General features: G+C 48.4%; 1 protein-coding gene across 3 annotated transcripts; it reads left to right on the top strand.

Annotated features, from left to right (window-relative positions):
* The first annotated feature begins 1,778 nt into the window (after positions 1–1,778).
* On the top strand, positions 1,779–15,532 carry Oasl (2'-5'-oligoadenylate synthetase like). Of its 3 annotated transcripts, XM_041646518.1 has the most exons (6): positions 1,779–2,015; positions 6,203–6,485; positions 8,419–8,594; positions 11,412–11,653; positions 12,540–12,687; positions 14,609–15,532. In XM_041646518.1, exons 1-6 carry the CDS (start codon positions 1,818–1,820, stop codon positions 15,107–15,109), a joined length of 1,548 nt encoding a protein of 515 aa, XP_041502452.1. In that variant the 5' UTR covers positions 1,779–1,817; the 3' UTR covers positions 15,110–15,532. The 3 variants fall into 3 exon arrangements, with proteins under 3 accessions (XP_041502452.1, XP_041502460.1, XP_041502468.1); XM_041646526.1 differs by lacking the exon at positions 6,203–6,485; XM_041646534.1 differs by lacking the exons at positions 11,412–11,653; positions 14,609–15,532 and having other exon boundaries at positions 12,540–12,650.
* The last annotated feature ends 4,518 nt before the right edge of the window (positions 15,533–20,050 follow it).

The following is a 20,050-nucleotide window of genomic DNA, read 5'->3' as shown; positions in this document are numbered from 1 at the left end:
CTACCACTAGAATGTAAGTTCTCTGGGAACAGGGGTTCTTCTGCCTGGAACATAGTAAGGGCTCAGTAAATGTTTGTTGGATGGATGGATACAGGAAAGCAGGGATAGGTGAGTGAACAGCACTGTGCTCCCCCACCCAGGTATACCCCCTCTTCACCAAATGTCAAGGCCTCTTCACCCTGTGAGTCCCTGACACCAGGCTGTTCCCACTCCTCAGCCTCCACTCTCTCCCTCCTTTCTGGCTGATTCCTCCTTTGTTTGAGTTCGTTGTTCTGAGAGGTTGAGTCTAGGGCTTCACACCCTCTTCAAACTCTTTCCTCCTCCAAGCTATTGCACCCTCCGATGCCAGTCTTTGAGATTCATGTTAAACAGGAGTTTGCTGGCACTGCCTGCACCCTAAACACATTCTTCTTCCTGGCCCCTGACTCAGGGTAGCCGAGAAAGCATCATACCAGAGTCTAGGAATCTCCTTGCTGACCATTTGCCCATTGCTCAGAGAGCCCTGTGGGCCATGAAGCTTTTCTTATTTTGCCTTCCTAATATGGTGTCTGCCAGTCATTTAATGAATGTTTTGTAAGAAAACAGAAATTCTTGATCACATATTTTCTCTACTCAGTATTCTTATGTTTCAGCAGCACTAACTGGGTTTAGAGATAACAGCTACCTCATGAGTTAGTCTGGGTCAGCAAAATGGCTCAGTATTTAAAGGTGCTTGCTGATAATCGATAACAAGTATTATCCTAGGCACTTTCAGAAATGCAGCTTCTCTTTAACTTATGGCGTTATCGTCTCCTATGCTTGATATTCTTTGTCGTACCCAATAGAAGAAAGACAGAAAAAAGAACACACAAAAAGCACACACCCCCTTGAAATGCCTTTTCCTGGAGATAGGACATTTACCTATGCTTACATCCACTGGGAAAAACAGCCATGGAATCGCAAACATTCTGTGAAAAAGAGGGAAATAAAAATTGGAAGCATCATTAACTGTCGTTTGTACTGTCCTGACAACAAAATGTTTGTCTATATCATATAACTGTATATAAAATGAACACATTATTTCCAGAAGGGCATAACCTTAGAGTGGCCAACAATAAACTCCTTCAACTCTAAAAAAAAAAAAAAAAAAAAAAAGGTGCTTGCTGCCAAGTCTGATAACGTGAGTTCGATTCCTGGAGCCCATGTTGTGGAAGTGGAGAACTGGCCCATGCAAGTTGTCCTGTGACCCCCACATTTGTGCCATGGCCCATACCCCCTGCCCCCCCAAAAAAACCAAATAACTAAATATAATTTAAAATTTAAGATTCTTTTAAATAAAATAGGAGGGTTCAAGAGGCCAAGCATCTGGCAAGGCACAGGGTTTGGAAGTGTCCTTTGGATTCCAGAGGCCTCACCTCTTTCCACAACCATGAGTAGGCCCTTTCTCTTTCCAAACCATAATGGGTGCGGGCAGCTGGCCTGAGTCATCCAGAAGGTCAAGCTCAAGCCAATTTCAGTTTACACACGTCACAAAAGGGAAACTACAGATGTTGAGAATCGAAACTTACAGCACAGAAATTGGCTGGCTGCCAGCCTTGTTAAGGTGGCCCCAACCTGCCAGCTCTGAGCTCCCATCCCCCAGCACACCTCCAGTGACAATAAATCTCCGAGAAGGGGACTCCCAACTGGCCCATTGTTCCCCGTTCCTCTCTTTCTCCACCCTTTTCACCGCGGGATGCTAGAGGTCAGCTGGGAAGGAGCCGCCTTAAAAAAGGAGGTGTGTGCGGGGAGTTGGCTATATAACCCTGCAGCGGCAGCCTTCAGTGGTTGGGGCTGCCATGGCACTGGCCCCGGAGCTGTACAGCTTCCCAGCCTCCAAGTTGGACTCCTTTGTGGCTCAGCGGCTGCAGCCAAGCAGAGAATGGAAAGACGAGGTGCTGGAGACTGTGAGGACTGTGGAAGAGTTCCTGAGACGGGAGAACTTCCATGGAGAGCGTGGGCTAGCCCGGGATGTGCAGGTGTTGAAAGTGGTCAAGGTAAGACTGACCGTCCATTCCCAGTCAAGATAGGCAAAACCCAGCACGGGGGGTTTCCAGCCAAGAAAGACAAAACCCAAAGCTGGGGCCTCAGCCCACAGTGCATAGCTCACACTGACATCTCAGGATACCCCAGTTCCCTGTCTACAGCCACTGCCATGAGCAGAATGAGCTGGTAAAGAAGCTAATAACAGACCCTCTTTGGGGAACGCAGTAGCCTAACCCTTAATGTTCTCCCATTAAGGCTTATGCTCTGTGAGGTACAATTTTTTCCCACTTTACAGACGAGCCAAACAGAGGTGTACGAGTTATAATGGCCACACGCAATGTGAGGCCTCTCATTGGATCCTGGCGCATAGTCTGTAAGAAACAGTTTGGGGAGCCTGATATGAGGGGTCCACTCCTGTGATCTCAGCACTTGGGAGGTGGAAGCAAGAGGATCATGGGTAGGAAGACAGCCTAGGTTACAAGTTTTAGATAAGGAGAAAGAGAAAGTGTGTGTGTTTGGGAACAAACTGGTAAATGTTTAATATGGGATACATTTGGTAAGCTGTTTGTCAAGTCTAACAGCATCTGCTGGGGTGGAGTCTTTCTTTTGGGGGCCTCACGTGCTATGCCTGTTGAGATGAAGCAAATGCGGAGCGGTAGCTCGGTGCTCAAGTGCAAACCTAGCATGTTTGAGGCTCTGGACAGACAAAAGACAGACAGACACAGATGTGACAGGCTCTGATATGCTGGGTGCCAGGGTGATCTTTGTATCTTTTCCTATCTGTCCATGCTTTAATTTTTTTGATAATAGGAAGATTTTTATAATGGATGCTGAGGGGGCAATGTGGCTTGCTTAGGGCTGCACAGCTGGCCTTGGAGCTGGGATTTAAATTTGAATACTCAAACTGTGCCCCAAGATTCTCACTAAGAATCCCCCCCCCCCAAATCCTTCCTCCAGCTCCCTCATCCATCCCCTGTGCTAGACGGAATCACAGCTCAAGATAGGCAGAGGTTGGCAGACCTGGAAGGGATGGGACCTGGGTGCGATTTCCACTCCTGAGAATTCCAGCCCTGCGGAGACAGAGACAGGAGAATCACCAGGAATCCCTGGTCCACCAGCTTAGCCAATCAGCAAGCCCCAGGACACAGTAAAAGACCTTTTGTTAAAAACCAAGATGGACAGCCTAAGGAATGTTACCCAAGGTTGACCTTTGGCCTGCACACGCATACAAGCATACATGCACACAACTTTGGAGAATTAGTCTCAGCAGATTGTTCATTTACATGGAGACTGACACACAGAGAGGGTGGCATATCCAAACGCCACACACATCCAGGTTAGAATAAGGACTCTGGACTCCGAGCCTAAGGCGCTAATTTTTGCTCTTGGGAAGAATTTAGCAACCCTGAGCCTCTGTGCCTCCCTTGCACCAATCCTGTCTCCAAAGCCCCAGACATGTGATTTAGAAGTGGCAGTCTGTGCCCTGTCACTACGCAGACCTGGATTTGTCTCTGGGCTTTTCCTTTCACCAGTTGTGTGACTTTGACAGCACCCTTCTGTGATTGTAGCATCCCAAACATCATCTCCCACTGCCCTTCTGTGGCTATAGCATCCCAAACAAACATCATCTCCCACTGCCCAACACTGAGGCCTAAAAATTCTCTCAGGGTAAATTCTTAGACATAAAGGTTTCATTGTGACATTTGTCTAGAACTTCTTTCTGGTGCATGGGACTTCTCTCTTGGGCAAGGCCATCCTCCAGACCACTCCCTTCCTGACAAACTTGAGAAAGCAATGGGTAGAATAAAAAGTATCTAGGAAGCAGAAGAGTCAACAAACAGTATGAGTTTTGATGGCAACAGATACTACCGGCTAAGCCACAGTTCTCCTTCCCTAACCCACTAAATGATAGCCACACCCAGAGTGAGGCCCACAGAGAATGAACCTTAGACTCAAAGCCTTCCTTCTCTGCACCCTTGGAATTCCGGGCGGAGGGGCGGGCGGGGTGCTGAGCTCTCCACATGACTGAATGCTCATCTAACCAATCAGGTGTGAGCAATTTCAGCAGCGGCCAGTCATGAAGTCTGCTCTAAGTTGTTTAGGAAAGGGGGAGAGCTCGGCCTGCGGAGGGATCAGGAAGGGAGAGGGCGGTGTAGACACGACCTTTGCCAACGTTCAGCATCAAGCTGCCGTCCTTCCCCTCAGGGTAGGAATACCGTGTCTGAATGCTGGGATCAGAATAAAAAATGGAGAATAAAGATGGCAGGTGCCTGCTCCTTGGGAGCAGGGTGAGGTCCGTGGACAGCATCCCAGGACGGTAAGGAAGAAGAGCCACGGGCCATGTCGTCTGATGTTCCCTCTGACTCCCCGTCTGGCTGGGAGACCTTGCAAGTAGATTCTGCTCCACTGCCTCAGTATTCTCAGCTGGAGAGATGGGTCACGGGCCATCTCCATGGTGATTAGAAAAGAGAAATGCCTTCAATGGCCTTGCTGGTGCCGCACACTGGGGCTGCTCAGCCTGTGACGGAAGGAAGGACTTTAATTTCTGCAGTGACTGCACTGACCAGGAAAGGTAGCCACCTGGAGACTGACCCTCCCCCAGCAGTCCCAGGTCAACCAACATGGGGTGAGAAAGAGGTGAGCCGGAGAGATGCAGGGCCTTGTACGCCAGGGGGGTTCAGGGGCCTGCAGGGTAGCTCAGTATGGAAGGTGTCTACTACCAAGCCTGACAACGCAAGTATAATCCCAGGAACCCACGTGGTGAAATGAAGGGACTAACTCCCAATAGTTGTCCTCTGACCTCCACATGCGTGCTGTGGCATGCACGTGTGTGCTTACGCACACTCATACACACGAATAAATAAAATAAAAAAACTAAATGGTTCAATCTCCCGCCATTAAGAGGTGGGGTGACTGATGTCTAGAAAGTTGGGGAGTCAACTAGATGAAAAGGAAGAGACACCACTGCTTACATCCAGGACACAGGACCCCACACCCAGCACTTGGCATTCAGCATTTTAACTGACCTTCGCTGTGTTCTAATAGTTCCCATTGCATCAGCGCTCCATTTCACTCATGATGAACTTCGGGCTCCTAATGATCACACGGCAGATAAATCAGGGATAAGATTCAAGGGCAGGGCTAGGCATACGGTTCTACTACAAAAGAGCTTGCCTACCGTCACGGCGGCTCCCTGATTCATCCAAATATAATTTAAGGGAGGGAGGGAGCATGGATGGCTGAAGATGACTGTTTCGCAGCCCGTGCAGTAGATAATTCTACAGGCTGGGAGCCCCTTATCAGATCCTCAAGGCCCAGAGTGTTTCGGGTTTAGACATCCCCCCCACTAGGCTTTGACCTATTTACATAACATAACAAGATATCTTAAGATAGGACCGAGAAGCTGAAGAGATGGCTCAGTTGCTGTTAAGAGCACTGGCTGCTCTTCCAGAGGTTCTGAGTTCAATTCCCAGCAACCACATGGTGACTCACAACCATCTGTAATGAGATCTTGTGCGCTCTTCTGGCCTGCAAGCAAACATGCAGACAGAACACTGTACACATAATAAATAAATCTTTAAAAAAGATAGGACCCAGATCTACTCATAAATTCGTGTTTTCATATAGCCCAAAGGCAATTCTGTACAATATTTTTGGTCACATGAGATTAGGTGTGGAATTTTCTACTCATGGTGGCGTTAAAATACTCTTGGATTTTGAACATTTTGGAGTGTTCAGATTAGGGATACTCTGTCATTGTTCCCTTGGGGCGGGCATTTCCCTGGGTTGGACAAGACTGAGTCTCCAAAGGTGGATGGTGCGGTCAGGGGATAAACAAGGGCTGCTATGGTGGGGGCACATCTGTCCCATTGCTTGGGAGACTGAATCCATCAGGACGATCATGAGTCGAGGGCAGCCTGAGATACACAGCAAGTTCCAGGCTGGCTGTGGACTGCGCAGGGAGACCCTGTATCAGAAAGGAGAACATAAGGAAGCCTGGTGCTGGGTGCCAGCAGCCAGAGCTCCCAAGCACCAAATTTATCCTCCATCTGTCTACCCCGTGACACGGGACGGCAGCGCTTCTCTCCTAGCCCTTGTGGAAGGACTATATATTAAAGGGATCTATTGTGTGAAGGGCCCCAAGGTTGCTAGGTGCATGGCAGAGGGCCTTGGGATGACAGAGTTCTGTCTTCTGCAGGTGGGCTCCTTCGGGAATGGCACAGTGCTTAGGAGTACCACGGATGTGGAGCTGGTGGTGTTCCTGAGCTGCTTCCACAGCTTTCAGGAAGAGGCTAAGCACCACCAGGCCGCACTGAGTCTGATCCAGAAAAGGATGTTCTATTGCCAAGACCTGCTGGACCTTGGGCTCTGTAACCTGGGAGTGACCGAAGGAGTCCCCAGAGGTCTCATCTTCACTATCCGGACAAGGGAGACCTGGGAGCCCATTTCTGTCACCATTGTGCCTGCCTACAGAGCCCTGGGTAAGGGGAACAGAAGTCCTACATGCCCAGCCTGCCAGCCTCAGGAGGCTGTTACCCCCTGCGTCTGGTGGCCACATGCATTCCTTCATCCTACCCACGTCCTGGGCTGGGGCTGAGCTGCCACAGTGTGCTCAAGACTCACACTCGGAGTTGGGAAACAGAAACTTATCACAGAGGCACACTGTGAACACACGGCCCACAGTGGAAAACAAGGAGCTCTGCTGGGGAACCACCAGAGAATGTTCAGGAAAGGATCAGGTCAGGAACTGAGTCCTTCCTACATGATACTTGCTGTGTCTGGACATGCACTTCATTCCCAGAAGCAGACCTGTGGTAAGGGCAGGTCTAGGGGACACACACTTCATTAGGGAAATAAAACAGAAAGGGGAAGGCACTAAATGCCTTACTCAGCCTCTGCAGAACTCAAATGATTACTATGAGACCTCCTCCACCTCACTCACCGCCCCATTGCCCTGCAGAGTGTATCCATTAACTTAAAAGGAGGCAAGCCGGGGCTGGGCTCACGGTGTCTAACCCTAACCCTAACCCTAACCCTAAACCCTAACCCTAACCCTAACCCTAACCCTAACCCTAACCCTAAACCGTGTCGGAGGCTTCAGCAACCAATCACGCGCTCCTTCCTGTTGTTTCTGGCCAACACACCAGGATAGCGTGGAGCAATGTATGGAGGAAGAGACTTGCTCATCTTCCAGGAAGGAGTGGTGGGGGGGGGGGGGGAGAAATCTAGAAGAGAAGCGTCTCTGTGTTCCCTTAAGAGGTGGTCCCAATGGCCTCACATCCTTCCGCTAGTCTCCACCCCTCAAAGGTTCTGCTCCCACCCTACAGCACCTCAGACTGACAGCTAGACCTTTAGCACGTGTGTCTTCAGGAAGACTTACTATCCAAACCAGGCCTGGAAAGATGGCTCAGTGCTTCAGGGAGATTCTCGCAGAGGACCTAGTTTATGACCACGTGGCAGCTCACAACTACCTGAACCTCCAGCTCCGTAGGACCCAGCACCCTCTTCTGAGCTCCTCGAGCACCCATGTGTGTTGTGCACATACAAACTCATGCAGGCACACATGCACACACATGGATATATAAAAAAATACATAAATCTCCAGATCCAAACTCTAAAGAGTTTTGTATTGTGCGCCAACTCCCACTGATTTCAGGATGTGTGTCATTGCTCCACGGGTGTTAGAAGTGGGAAGGAAGTCATCACAGGGTGGTCAGCACACGGTTCTCCCCTACGAATAGCGGCAGATTCCAACCAATGTTCTAGAAAGAGATCTATTGATAAAACAGACATTAAGGAAAGCTGGAAGTGTTGGGGACATCCAGGGACAACCTGAAACACGGAGAACGCCAAAGCTGGCCCTCCAGGCTGGGTGTGGTGGAGGATGCCTTTCATCACGGCACTCAGGAGAGAGGATCAGATGGATCGCTAAGGGTTTGAGGCCAGGCCAGTCTATGGAAGAAGTCACCAAAGTAAAATTTAAAGAATGAAGTTTTTTGTTTTTGTTTTTGTTTTGTTTTGTTTTTTTGAACCTCACCAGAAAAGTTCTGTGGTGATAGCGCACACTTTTAACCACACTGCTCGGGAGGCAGAGGAACACACAGGCAGATCTCTGTGACTTCGAAGCCAGCCTGGTTTATAGAGTGAGTTTCAGGACAGCTAGGGCTACACAGCAAAATTCTGCCCTGGAAAAATAAAAACAAATCAGAGAGAGAGAGAGAGAGAGAGAGAGAGAGAGAGAGAGAGAGAGAAATGGGGCATAGTGGGAGAGAGAATATGAATCTCACTGGAAAGACCTTCACTCAGGGCTCAAGTCTCCCTGGACGCAGAATGACCAGGTCCTCCCCAAATGACTACTTGGTTCCCCCAGGGCTTCCAGCATCTTCACTCGGTCTCTGTTTCCACTCTCCTCAGGGCCTTCGTGTCCCAACTCTCCACTACCCCCTGAGGTCTATGTGAATCTGATCAAGGCTAATGGGTACCCTGGAAGTTTCTCTCCATCCTTCAGCGAGCTGCAGAGAAACTTCGTGAAGCATCGGCCAACTAAACTGAAGAGTTTCCTGCGGTTGGTCAAGCACTGGTACCAGCAGGTCAGGGGGCTGCCAGGTTGGGGGGGGGCCTCAAGAGCTTTCTGTGGCTGGCCAAACACTGGTACCAGCAGGTCAGGGGGCTGCCAGGTTAGGGGGCCTCAAGAGAAAACAAGGTTAGGGGAAGAGCGGGAGAAAGAGTGGGCGAAAGCTAGGATGTAGGTGGCATTTCTTTGAGCCACCAACCAGGTCTGAAATAAAGACACGGAGGCTTATTATTAATTATAAATGCTCAGCCTTAGCTTAGGCTTGTCCCACCAGCTCTTCTAACCTAATTTAATGTTTCTCTTCATCTGTGTTTTGCCTCAGGGCTCTTTACCTTTTTTTTCTTTCATTCCGTATGTCCTACTTTCCTTCTTCCTCCGTTTCTGTCTGTCTGGCCCATGGCATCTCCCTGTTGTCTGCTTTTCTTTCGAGCCTAAATTTCTCCTCCTACTTTCATCCCCTGCCTAGAAGTCCCACCTATACCTCCTCCCTTGCTATTGGTCATTCGGCTTTTTATTAGATCAGTCGGGTTCCTTAGGCAGGCAAGGTGAAACAGCAGCACATCTTTATACAATTAAACAAAGGCAGCCCATCTTTGCATAACTGAGGAAATATTCTGCCACACTGGGACATTTGCAGCCTATAGTTATGGTCTTCTTCGGCTGACTCTGCTCCTGGGGTTTGTGAACAACAAACCCAACAAGCTCAAGACAAAGGAGAGGAGAGATTTCCTGAAATCCACTCATTATTCTGCTTCTCGGTGATGGCTGTTTCTGAGTGTCCTGGTCATCATGAACGAATCAGCCTTGGTAACTACACATCTGAGAAGTACCCAGCATATGTCAACGTAGCCGGGTGTGTAGAGCTATCTAAACTGAGAAAGGAGGAGTCAGAAACAACTCCAGCATGTGCGCACGCACACACACACTCATGGTGGTGGGAGTGGTCTTCTTGTAAAATAAAAATACATGAAGATAAAGGTGAGGCGCAATGGCACACCCCTGTAACCACAGGACTTGGGAGACTGAAGCAAGAGGATCAGCCTGGACTATAGGCTGGGCTACACAGTGAGACCCTGTCTCAAATACATTCCATAAATTTGCTATTCTGGCATAAGGAAAAAGAGATTACCCGTAGATGGGTTATTTTCTAATCAGTGTGCTCATCTGTCATACACACACACACACACACACACACACACACACACACACACACGTAGTTGGTTGTTTATGGATTCTTTACTCTTTGGGGGGCCCACCACCCAGCTCCCAAATAAATCACACACATGGAAGCTTATTATTTCCTTCCTTCCTTCCTTCCTTTCTTTCTTTCTTTCTTTCTTTCTTTTTAGTTCATTTTTGGTTTTTCGAGACAGAGTTTCTCTGTAGCTTTGGAGCCTGTCCTGGAACTAGCTCTTGTTGGCCTGAAACCCACAGAGATCCGCCTGCCTCTGCCTCCCGAGTGCTGGGATTAAAAGCGTGCGCCACCACCGCCCAGTGTCTTATTATTTCTCATAAATGCCCCGCCTTAGCTTGGCTTACTTCTTGCCTGCTTTCTTAATTTAAATTATCCCATCTACCTTTTGCCTCTGGGCTTTTTCCTTTTCTTACTTCTGTAATCTTCCTTTCACTCCTACTCTGTGACTGGCTGGGGGCTGGGGGGCTGGGGGCTGGGGGCTGGGGGACTGGGGGCTGGGGGACTGGGGGCTGGGGGGCTGGGTGGCTGGGGGCTGGGGGGCTGGGGACTGGGGGGCTGGGGGTTGGGGGTTGGGGGTTGGGTGGCTGGGGACTGGGGGATTGGAGGCTGGGAAGCTGGGTGGCTGGGTGGCTGTGGGTTGGGGGACTCACCCCTTCTTTTCTCGCTCCTTGATCTCTCTTGCTTCCTTATCCCTCTTTTCCTCCTCCTATTTTCTCTGCCTGCCAGACACGCCTATTCTTTCTGCTGTCTTGCTATTGGCCGATCAGCTCTTTATTCAATCAGTCAGGTGTTTTAGGCAGGCACAATAACACAGCTTCACAGAGTTAAACAAATGCAACATAAAAGAATGAAACACATCTTTGCATCAGTAAACAAATGTTCCACAGCAGAAATGAATGTAATCCACATTAAGCTAATATTCCACAGCACCAAGTTCAGCGAGAGAGCCTGTGTCAAAATGTGCCGAGGACAGCGACTGAGGGAGTACATCACGCTGACCTCTAGTCACCACGCCCATGTACATGTATTGTCACACACTTATACATACAAAAAGGATTTCAAATCCATCTGGTGAGATGTCTCAGTGGGCTAAGCGTGCTTGCAACACAGCCTGGGAGCTAGAATTTAACCTGACCCCAGGAACCCATGTAAAGGTTGAAGGAAAGAACTAGCTTCACGAAACTGAGTTCTGACCTCCATACCTGCAGCACACCATAGCATGCACACACACGCTCACGCACACACACGCTCACGCACACACATGCACACACACATGCACACACACTCACACACATGCACATGCATGCACACACACATACATACAAATGCATCACACATATGCACACAAACACACGTGCACACACACTCACACACATACGCACACAGGAAGAAAAAGAGATTCAAAAATAAATTATATTCCCCTAAATTTGAACTCAAATATAATTTGAAGTCTACTAACTTAGGCCCTTAATCCTAAAATGGAGAAACCAAGGACCAGAGAGGGAAAGCGACTTGGCCAGGTCACACAGTTAGTAGGTAGAAGAACTAGAATTAGACTTTGGACTTTCTGCCCCTGGACCTGATGCCCTCCTTACACTTAATCTTTGCATCCCTCTCTGTCTCCCTCCCCCTCGGCAGTATGTAAGAGACAAGTGCCCCCGGGCCAACCTGCCCCCTCTCTATGCCCTGGAACTACTGACTATCTATGCATGGGAAGCAGGCACCCAGGAGGATGCTAACTTCAGACTGGATGAAGGGCTTGCCACTGTGATGGAGTTGCTGCAGGATTATGAGCTCATCTGCATCTACTGGACCAAGTACTACAACCTGCAGAACCCAGTCATCGCAGACTTCGTCAGAAAGCAGCTCAAGAGAAAAAGGTACTGGGCCACTGCTCTCAGCAAGTCTGGCAGGAAAAGCAGAGAGACTGGTGTTTGGTGTGGACTGAGACGGCCTGTGGGACAGCACAGGCTGCTTCCTCATCATCCAGCAGATGGTGGGGGGTCTTGGAGTCGCAGGCATGGAGCTCAGGGTGTGCAGTTCAGCCCAGGAGCTGCTTCACGGTCTACCACAGGGCTAGAGTCACCACTCGTGAGCCCCAAGCCCCAGGAACGAAAAGTGTCCCTCTTACTTAGGGACACTGAGTCTGCCTCAGGCACTCCCCCAAGGAGTCACAGAGGCCACCAGACTTTACTTAAGCCAGTAATGTTTAATCATTCATTGTTTGCATACAGGAGGGACATCTTGGAGGCAGCTGAGCTGTCCCTGTTGAGGCAGTAGAGTTAGAACCCTAAGAACCTTCTCTACCAACCATGAGACCTTAAGGTCTATGCCTCCATTCCTTCACCCCAAAGCGGGGATGACAATAATAGTAAGAATAAGCCATATAGAACTGTGGGGAGAGTTAAAACAGGCTCACTTGGGTTCTGGCCCAGTGTTTCAAACGCAATCGATAAATGTTGGTGGTGTCACTGTTATCAAAGGCCGTTCAGCAAATTTGGCCGCAAGCTTGTGCAGCCTCTCATAACCTTGAGAGGCCTCCCCTGCCAGAGCAGACATCTGGTATTGCTCCAGGATGCATCCAGCAACCTTATCCTCTCCCAAACTTCATCATCTCCATACCCTTGCTTGCCGGTGGTATTGTGAGGCCTTCCTTGGCTGACAGCTCTGGGGGATGGAGAGATGCTCAGTGGTGGGAAAGGGCGGTGACTGAGAAGCATCTCCCCAGTCTGGAAGGAGCCTGGGCATCCTCTCTCTGTGTTGCAGACCCATCATCCTGGACCCGGCAGACCCCACCCACAACGTGGCAGAAGGGTACAGATGGGACATAGTTTCTCAGCGGGCCAACCAGTGTCTGAAACAGGACTGTTGCTATGACAACAGGGACTCCCCGATCCCCAGCTGGAATGTGAAGGTAATGGTTTCTCCCAGGACCGTTAGTGGCCTGGCAATTCGACCATTACCCCTGCACAGTGTTGGCTCCCCCAGCTGGGTGCCTGTGGGGAACAACTCTTCAGAGGCCAGAAGCCTGCAACACCATTCTCCAGCCAGCTATGAACTTGGGGCACTCTGTGACTTTCTAAACCTTGAGGTTTTAAGTTTCACATCCTTACACTCTCCCCCTACTGGACTATCAGGTTCACATTGCTGATCACTGCTTATGTGTGCTGAGTTCAGATAGCTCGAGTCAGTCAGCCTTCAGGAGACAGAACTAGACTGGGGGCTGGGCTGAGAGGGAGGAGGAAGGTCAGAACCGAGGCATAACCTTGTCCTCAAGGAATGCATGTATCACCGTTAGAAGCAAGCTAAAGCAAGCTTGCACAAACCTGCAAGACAGATTCCAGGAGGAGATGAGACTCTCCGCTAATGAAAGGTGCTCAGACACGCTGCACGCTGGTACACCTCTGACACAGGAAAGAGCCTGCTAATCTCGCATTTACAGTTTGCGAAGTGCTTGTCCAGGGGCTGTCTCCAGGGACCTTCAGGAGAATTCTGTACGACGGTTGACCATTATCACTATCTTTACTCTTTGATCCTATAAGTACTGCTGTTTTCGTTTTTGAGAACAAGCTGAGACTGAAGAGGGGTTAGGTCAATGAATCAAGTTCACAGTGCTAATAGGCAGCAAAACCTGCTAGCAAAGGCTCAGTTAGGTCTTTAATGAGACTCTGGAAACAGACAGTGAACACTAGCTAGAATCACCAGGCAAGAGTCCCTGCAGGAACTTTAAGCTGGAGGTGAGCCTAAAGCACCAGACGGGATATAAATGCCGGTGAGAGGGCTCCATGGGTAAGGGGGCTTGCGGCTAAGCCTGAGGCCCGACTTGAGTTCAATCCCTGAAGCCCACATGGTGGAAGAACAGAAATGACTCCTGAGAGTTGTCTACCATCCACAGGTACACTGTGTGCCTCTCCCTGACACACACACACACACACACACTATCTATCTATCATCTATCAATCTATCTATTATCTATCATCTATCTATCTCTCTATCATCTATCATCTATCCATCCATCCACCCATCCATCCACCCATCCATCCATCCATCCATCCACCCATCCATCCATCCATCTTTCCCAGATACTCCAGGTTGAAGAGAAAAGAATAGGAGGGGGCTGAGCAGTATATATATGAGAACAAAAAGCTGCTAGTGGCAGAAACTAGAGCAGAGGCTCTAAAATAAGGCGCAGACAGAAAACGAGGGGCTGCAGCCAAATAAACCAGTGGATAGGAAGAAAAGTGTATGCCTCTGGGGTTTGTTTACGAAAACTGTGTATCCCTGACTTTGGTGGAGCTCTCTATCTATCTAGACCAGACTGGTCTCAAATTCACGGAGTTTTGCCCACCTCTGCCTCCAAAATTCTGGAATGAAAGGCTTATGCCACCACCACCCAGTGTGTGCCCCTGGGGTTTTTGAAACAAGGCTTCATTGCGTATCCTAGGATTCTCTCAAGCTCACAATTCCCCCTTTCTGAGTGCTGGAATGACACATATATGTCACCCCTTCCCTCGCCCCGCTGGGCTGTAGGAATTTTTTTCTTGAAAGTTTTACAAGCCCAGGCTTAGAGTCCTTCAAAACCCTGCTGTGCCCTGCAGTGAGTACTGAGCTCTAAGTGGGAGGGGGCAACCACTTTGTCTACCGAGTGGGAGGAGACCCAGCTTCATGGGGCTGCAACTGTGCTCCTAGGAGACACCCAGCGCAGAGCCTATAAACACAGAGCGCTCCCACACATTTGCTGATGCCAATGTTGCTATGGAGAAGAAGAATTTGCGAAGGGAATTAACAGGTAATCAGACAGAAATGTGACCCTAGCCTCATCTCCTCTCTTGCAGAGAGCACCAGATATCCAGGTGACCGTGGAGCAGTGGGGTCACTCCGATTTAATCTTCTGGGTGAACCCTTATGAACCCATAAAGAAGCTTAAAGAGAAAATCCGACGGAGCCGGGGCTACTCGGGCCTGCAGCGCCTGTCGTTTCAGGAGCCCGGTGGCCCCCGGCAGCTCCTCAGAAGCCACTGCTCATTCGCCTACTACGGAATCTTCTCCCACATCCACATCTGCCTTCTGGACACCATCTCCCCCGAGATCCAGGTCTTTGTGAAAAACCCAGATGGTAGGAGCCACGCCTACGCCATCCACCCCCTCGAATTTGTCCTGAGCCTGAAACAGCAGATTGAAGATCGGCAGGGCCTTCAAACTCAGGAGCAGCAGCTGGAGTTCCAGGGCCATGTCTTGCAAGACTGGTTTGACTTTAAATCCTATGACATCCAAGACAGTGTCACCCTCAACCTGTCCAAGAAGAGGGAGGGGAAAGCTCCATTGGCACCCAGCTAGTTTCTTCTGTAAAGGTCTCTGGATTTTTGCTCACTCTGAGACTCAGCCTGGTCACCCCTCCTTCCAGTCCTCCGCTGGGGTGGTCCAGGGAGGGACCAGAAAGGATGTGAAGTCGTATGCAATCAGACAATAGCCAGACACTCTGTGTGGCAATGGAATTCTGAAGCCACCGCTGCAGGCCTCATGGGCACACTATCAGGGCTTGGTCAGTAACTGGTAGTTTACTCTTAACTTGTTCAGAGGAAGCCAAAAGGCTTCTCAACCAATTACACGGATCCAGCTTCAGGTTGCCTCATCTCCAACCTCCATCAGGGCACACCTGAAGCCTTCCCTGCTCCCACCCCCCTTGTGCCGGCTTCTGACTATCAAAAGCAAGGTAGGGCACCAAATCCCTTTCAAATTGAGAATAAACAGCCTCTATTTCTTCCCATTTCAGTGGTTTTTATTCATTTCTACAGATGCCTCTCAACTCTGGGGATTGATGAAGGTTTAAAAAAAAAACAGATGAAAAGAGGCAAAGTCTCAGAGATTGAGGATGAGACAGTGTTTTAAAAATCCCCTCTGTGCATGGTAGCAGACCTTTAATCCCAGCACCTGGGAAACAGAGGCAGGTATATCTCTGTGAGTTGGAGGCCAGCCTGGTCTACATTGTGAGTTCTAGTCAGGGGCTACATAGTGAGACCCTGACTCAAAGTTTACTGGCCATGATAGTCTAGAGACAAAAACATACAAACCAAAAACCCCTCATTTTCATTGTCAAAGGATGTTGTGATTGGATTTATGCCAAAAAAAAAAACCCCCAAAAAACAAAAAAACAAAAAACCCATCAAAGGCTCCCTTTTGATCTGTTTTCTGGTGGACTTACCATAGCTTTATAACTGGTTTTCAAAACCTTCTGGGCAATTTAACAATAATACTCTATATATCCCTAGTTTTTCTGCCTCCAGGCCTGGAAGAGCATCTCCTTTCCAAAGGGTAAACAGGCTACTCAGCCATATCTTTGTGTACTTCATAGTCCAGCCCCCGTAGGTGCTTTGAAGGAGGAACGAACAGGGCTGAGGCAGACCCACTGGTAGAGCACTCACCTGGCACCTGTGAAATCCCCAGTACTTCCCAAACCAGGTGTGGGGGCGAACACCTCTAATCCCCACACAGAGGCAGAAAAATCAAGAATTCAGTTACCCTTGACTACTGGTTTGAAGCCAGACTGAGCTACAAGAAACCCTTTCTCAAAAAAAAAATTGACCAGAATAATAAGTCACTGTTTTTGGTGCATTTAGACTCCTATAACAGAACAGCGTAAATCCAGTGGCTTATAAATAACAAGCTTTTGTTTCTTACTGAGAAGTTCAAGATCATTGGCACCCGGTGAGGACCTTTTGCTGGTTTATAGATGGCAGCTTCTCACTATGTCCTCATGTGGTAGAAGGAGAGAAAGGCAGCTCTGGGAGCATTAACAGCAGTGATAAAGGCTCTCTTTCCTGTCAATCATTTCCAAAGGCTCCATCTCTTAAGGAGTTTGCAGGAGAGTCAAACATTCTGATCATGGTGGTCACTTAAAAATTTTAAGGCTTTTTTTTATTTTATTGGATGTGTGTGAGTGCTTTGCCTGCGTGTATGTATGTGCACCACGTTCATATCTGGTACCCTCAGAGGTTGGTGTCGGATTCCCTAGAATAGGAGTTGTGGACAGAGGGTTATGGACAGGAATGCTGGGAATACAACCCCGGTCCTCTGCAAGAGCAACAAGCGCTCTGAACTGCTGAACCTTCTCTCAGCCACTCCTTTAAAACCTTTCCACTCAAGACTGCTTTCATTTCAAGGATATTTTTTTATATTATCACAGACATAGAAGTGTGTAAAATAAGCACGCAAAATAAACACAGGAACAAATCATGGAGAAATACATTTTAAAACAACTCTTTGGGACCAGCAAGATGGCTTAGGAGGTGAAAGTATTTGCTGTCAAGCCTGGCAAACTGAGTTTGACCCCTGGGAATCACATAGAAGAAATACAGAACTGACTTTCTCAAGTTGTCCTCTGACCTCCACGTCTGTGCACATGCATGCACACATGCCTGTGCGCTCGCACACAAATAAATAAATGTAATACAAATCTTTTTTTTTTAAAAAAAGTTATTTGAAGCCAAGGTGGCACATGCCTTTAACCCTAGCACTTGGAAGGCAGAGGCAGGGAGATCTCTGGGAGTTCAAGGTCAGTCAGGTCTACAGAGTAAGTTCCAGCACAGACTCCAAAGCTACAGAGAAACCCTGTCTCAAAAAAATAAATAAATAAATAAATAAAACGCTATTTGGCGTGCGTATAATTTTGCCATTGACTAAAGACTGAAGCAAGCAGGTGTAATTACAAACATATGCTTGTAATCCTAATGAGAGAAGCAGAAACAGGAGGGGCAATGCAAGTTCAAGGCCAGCCTGGTCTACACAGCACACTCCAGGCTAGCCAGGGACGTGTACATCCATCTCAAAAGGGCAGAGGGGTAAAGTGCTTAGCTGTGCAATGATCTGAGTTCCATACCCTAAACCCACATAACAAAAGCCAGGCATGGTGATGCACACTTGTAATCCCACTCCGGGGAAGGAGCCAGGCAAATCCCTAGGACTTGTTGGCTAGCAGACCAGCTTACTCAATGAGTTTAAGGCCAGTGAATGACCTTGACTTAACAAAATCATGGGAGACAGACAGCACCTAAGGAAAAATATTCAAGGTTGACCTCTGACCTCCACACTCATGCCCACCTATGTGCACATAACATAAACATGCATAAATGCACACACATGAAAAAACACAAAAATAATTCTGCATGGTAATGAGATGGATATGTTTGCTCATTTTTATATAAATCTTTCTTAAACATTTGATACTGAGGGACACTGTTATAGAATATTATTTTAAGATGTCTTACATTTGCTTATGCTGTTTAACATTTGTTTAATGCTGCAAAGATGTGTTGCATTTGTTTAATTCTGCAAAGCAGTGTTACTTTGCCTGTCTAAACCACCAGATGGTCTAATAAAGAGCTGACAGGCCAATAGCAAGGCAGGAGAAGAATAGGCGGGGCTGGCCGCAGAGAGAATAGATAGAAGGAGAAAATGAGAGAGGAGGGAGGAGCAAGAGAACAAGGAGAGGAGGACACTGGGGGCCAGCTCCCCAGCTCCCCAGCCCCCCAGCTCCTCAGCCCCCCAGATCTCCAGCCATCTACCCAGCCCTCAAGCCCCCAAGCCCCCCAGCCACCCAGTTCCCCAGCCATCCACTAAGTCCCCCAGTTCCCCAACCCCCAGCCCTCCAGCCCCCCAGCCAGTCACGGAGTAAGAGTGAAAGGAAGATTGCAGAAGTAAGAAAGGAAAAGACCCAGAGGCCTTTTCAAGAAAGAATACGCCTCTAGGTGTGGATTTATTTGGGAGCTGGGTGGCGGCCTTGTCCCCAAAGCCAGAAGAGCAAAACAACCAACAACAGGACACAGAACTTCGATGTTTGTCAGAGCGGATCAATATTTTGTTCTATAACCATCAATAATGAGAATGCCTCTTCTCAGAAATACACTACAAAACAACAGGCACATGTTTAAGGCCGTTTCGGAAGTTGTTGGAAACGCTGCCCTAAACTCAGCACAAAAGTCAACAATTTTTTCCTAATGAAACCCAAGTTAGCAACTTTTTACAACAAGTATTCTTCTAGAAAGCAATTCAGGGATGCACTGACTTGGTATGTGCTAAGGAATGGCAGGAAAAAGCATTCTTTGTTTGCTGCAGCTGCACTGCCGTGCTTCCTAAGAGCGGAAAGCTGTATACAGCAAGAACTCTGCAGTTCATGGCTGGCAAGCTAGGCCAGGGAGTTCCAGCCTCCATTGGCACCCTGTGATGTGAAGACACATCCAGTACAGTGTGCAGATCACGTGGTCAACACTGCACTTAGGTTATGCAAGCGCCAGCAACATCACAGGTTCATCACACGCTTGATTTTGAAACGCACAGTCAGAAATCTTTACTATTGCCAAATTTCTCATGACCCTCCATGTTCAGTTTCCCACAATTAAGATGCTGGGGGTGGGCCCCAAATGGCAGTATTCCACACCCACCTTGAGGCTCGCTTTATGTGCAGATCACAGAGGGAGTTCAAAAAGCAAACAGACTCTCAAGTGCTAATCTGCAGCTATCTATGGACTATAGACTGTGCTGTAACTGGCAAGGCCTCAGCTATTCCAAGAGTCATTCTGACCCAGTATGTAAGACCCTGGAAGCCTATAGTTAACAATCTTCCTAAGATCAAATATGAACTTTAAAAGGTGGTTAGCTGCCTTCCTGATTTCATCAAATCATAAATAAATTCATTTTTCCTTAAAAAGAACTAATCTTGCTATCTTGCTTCTGTCATTACCTCCTTGTTTCACACACACACACACACACACACACACACACACACACACACACACACCCTGGGACTAGCTCTTATAGACCAGGCTGGCCTCAGACTCACAGAGCTCCTTCTGCCTCTGCCTCTGCCTGAGTGTTGGGATTAAAAGTGTGTGCCACCACCACCCAGCTGACTTCAGAATATTATTGTTCCCTATGTATATCTCTCATTTTCCCCCATCCAGTTAAGACTGCAAACCAGGCATAGGGGTGCGTGTAACGCCAGATCACAGAAGGATGAACCAAAAGGGTTGAAAATTCCAGGCCAGCCTCTACACAGCAATCCCCTGCATCAAAAAAAAAAATCAATAATTCAAGAAATATAGAGGAAAAAGCGGTTGGAAGACCATTCTGGAGCTCATCTATCAGGACCATGCACCGCCAACGGTGTTCTGTGAACTACAATTCCCATGATGCTCTGAGCGTCCCTTCTTCACGTGGGTCATGTGGAAAGGAAGGGCAAATCAAAAACGGACGCTTCCCCCACAATTCTTTGCTGCATCTCAA

This window comes from Microtus oregoni, unplaced genomic scaffold (assembly GCF_018167655.1).
Source record: "Microtus oregoni isolate MIOR12 unplaced genomic scaffold, Mior012 000003F_ref0000135, whole genome shotgun sequence".
NCBI lineage: Eukaryota > Metazoa > Chordata > Mammalia > Rodentia > Cricetidae > Microtus > Microtus oregoni.
This window is presented reverse-complemented; position numbering and strand designations above follow the sequence as displayed.

Bases quoted from the DNA above. Each gene is read 5' to 3' on its own strand.
- Oasl (XM_041646518.1), top strand. From the start codon at position 1,818: ATGGCACTGGCCCCGGAGCTGTACAGCTTCCCAGCCTCCAAGTTGGAC. The intron at 6,486-8,418 runs GTAAGGGGAACA...CACTCTCCTCAG, and splicing joins GCCTGCCTACAGAGCCCTGG to GGCCTTCGTGTCCCAACTCT. The intron at 11,654-12,539 runs GTACTGGGCCAC...TCTGTGTTGCAG, and splicing joins AAGCAGCTCAAGAGAAAAAG to ACCCATCATCCTGGACCCGG.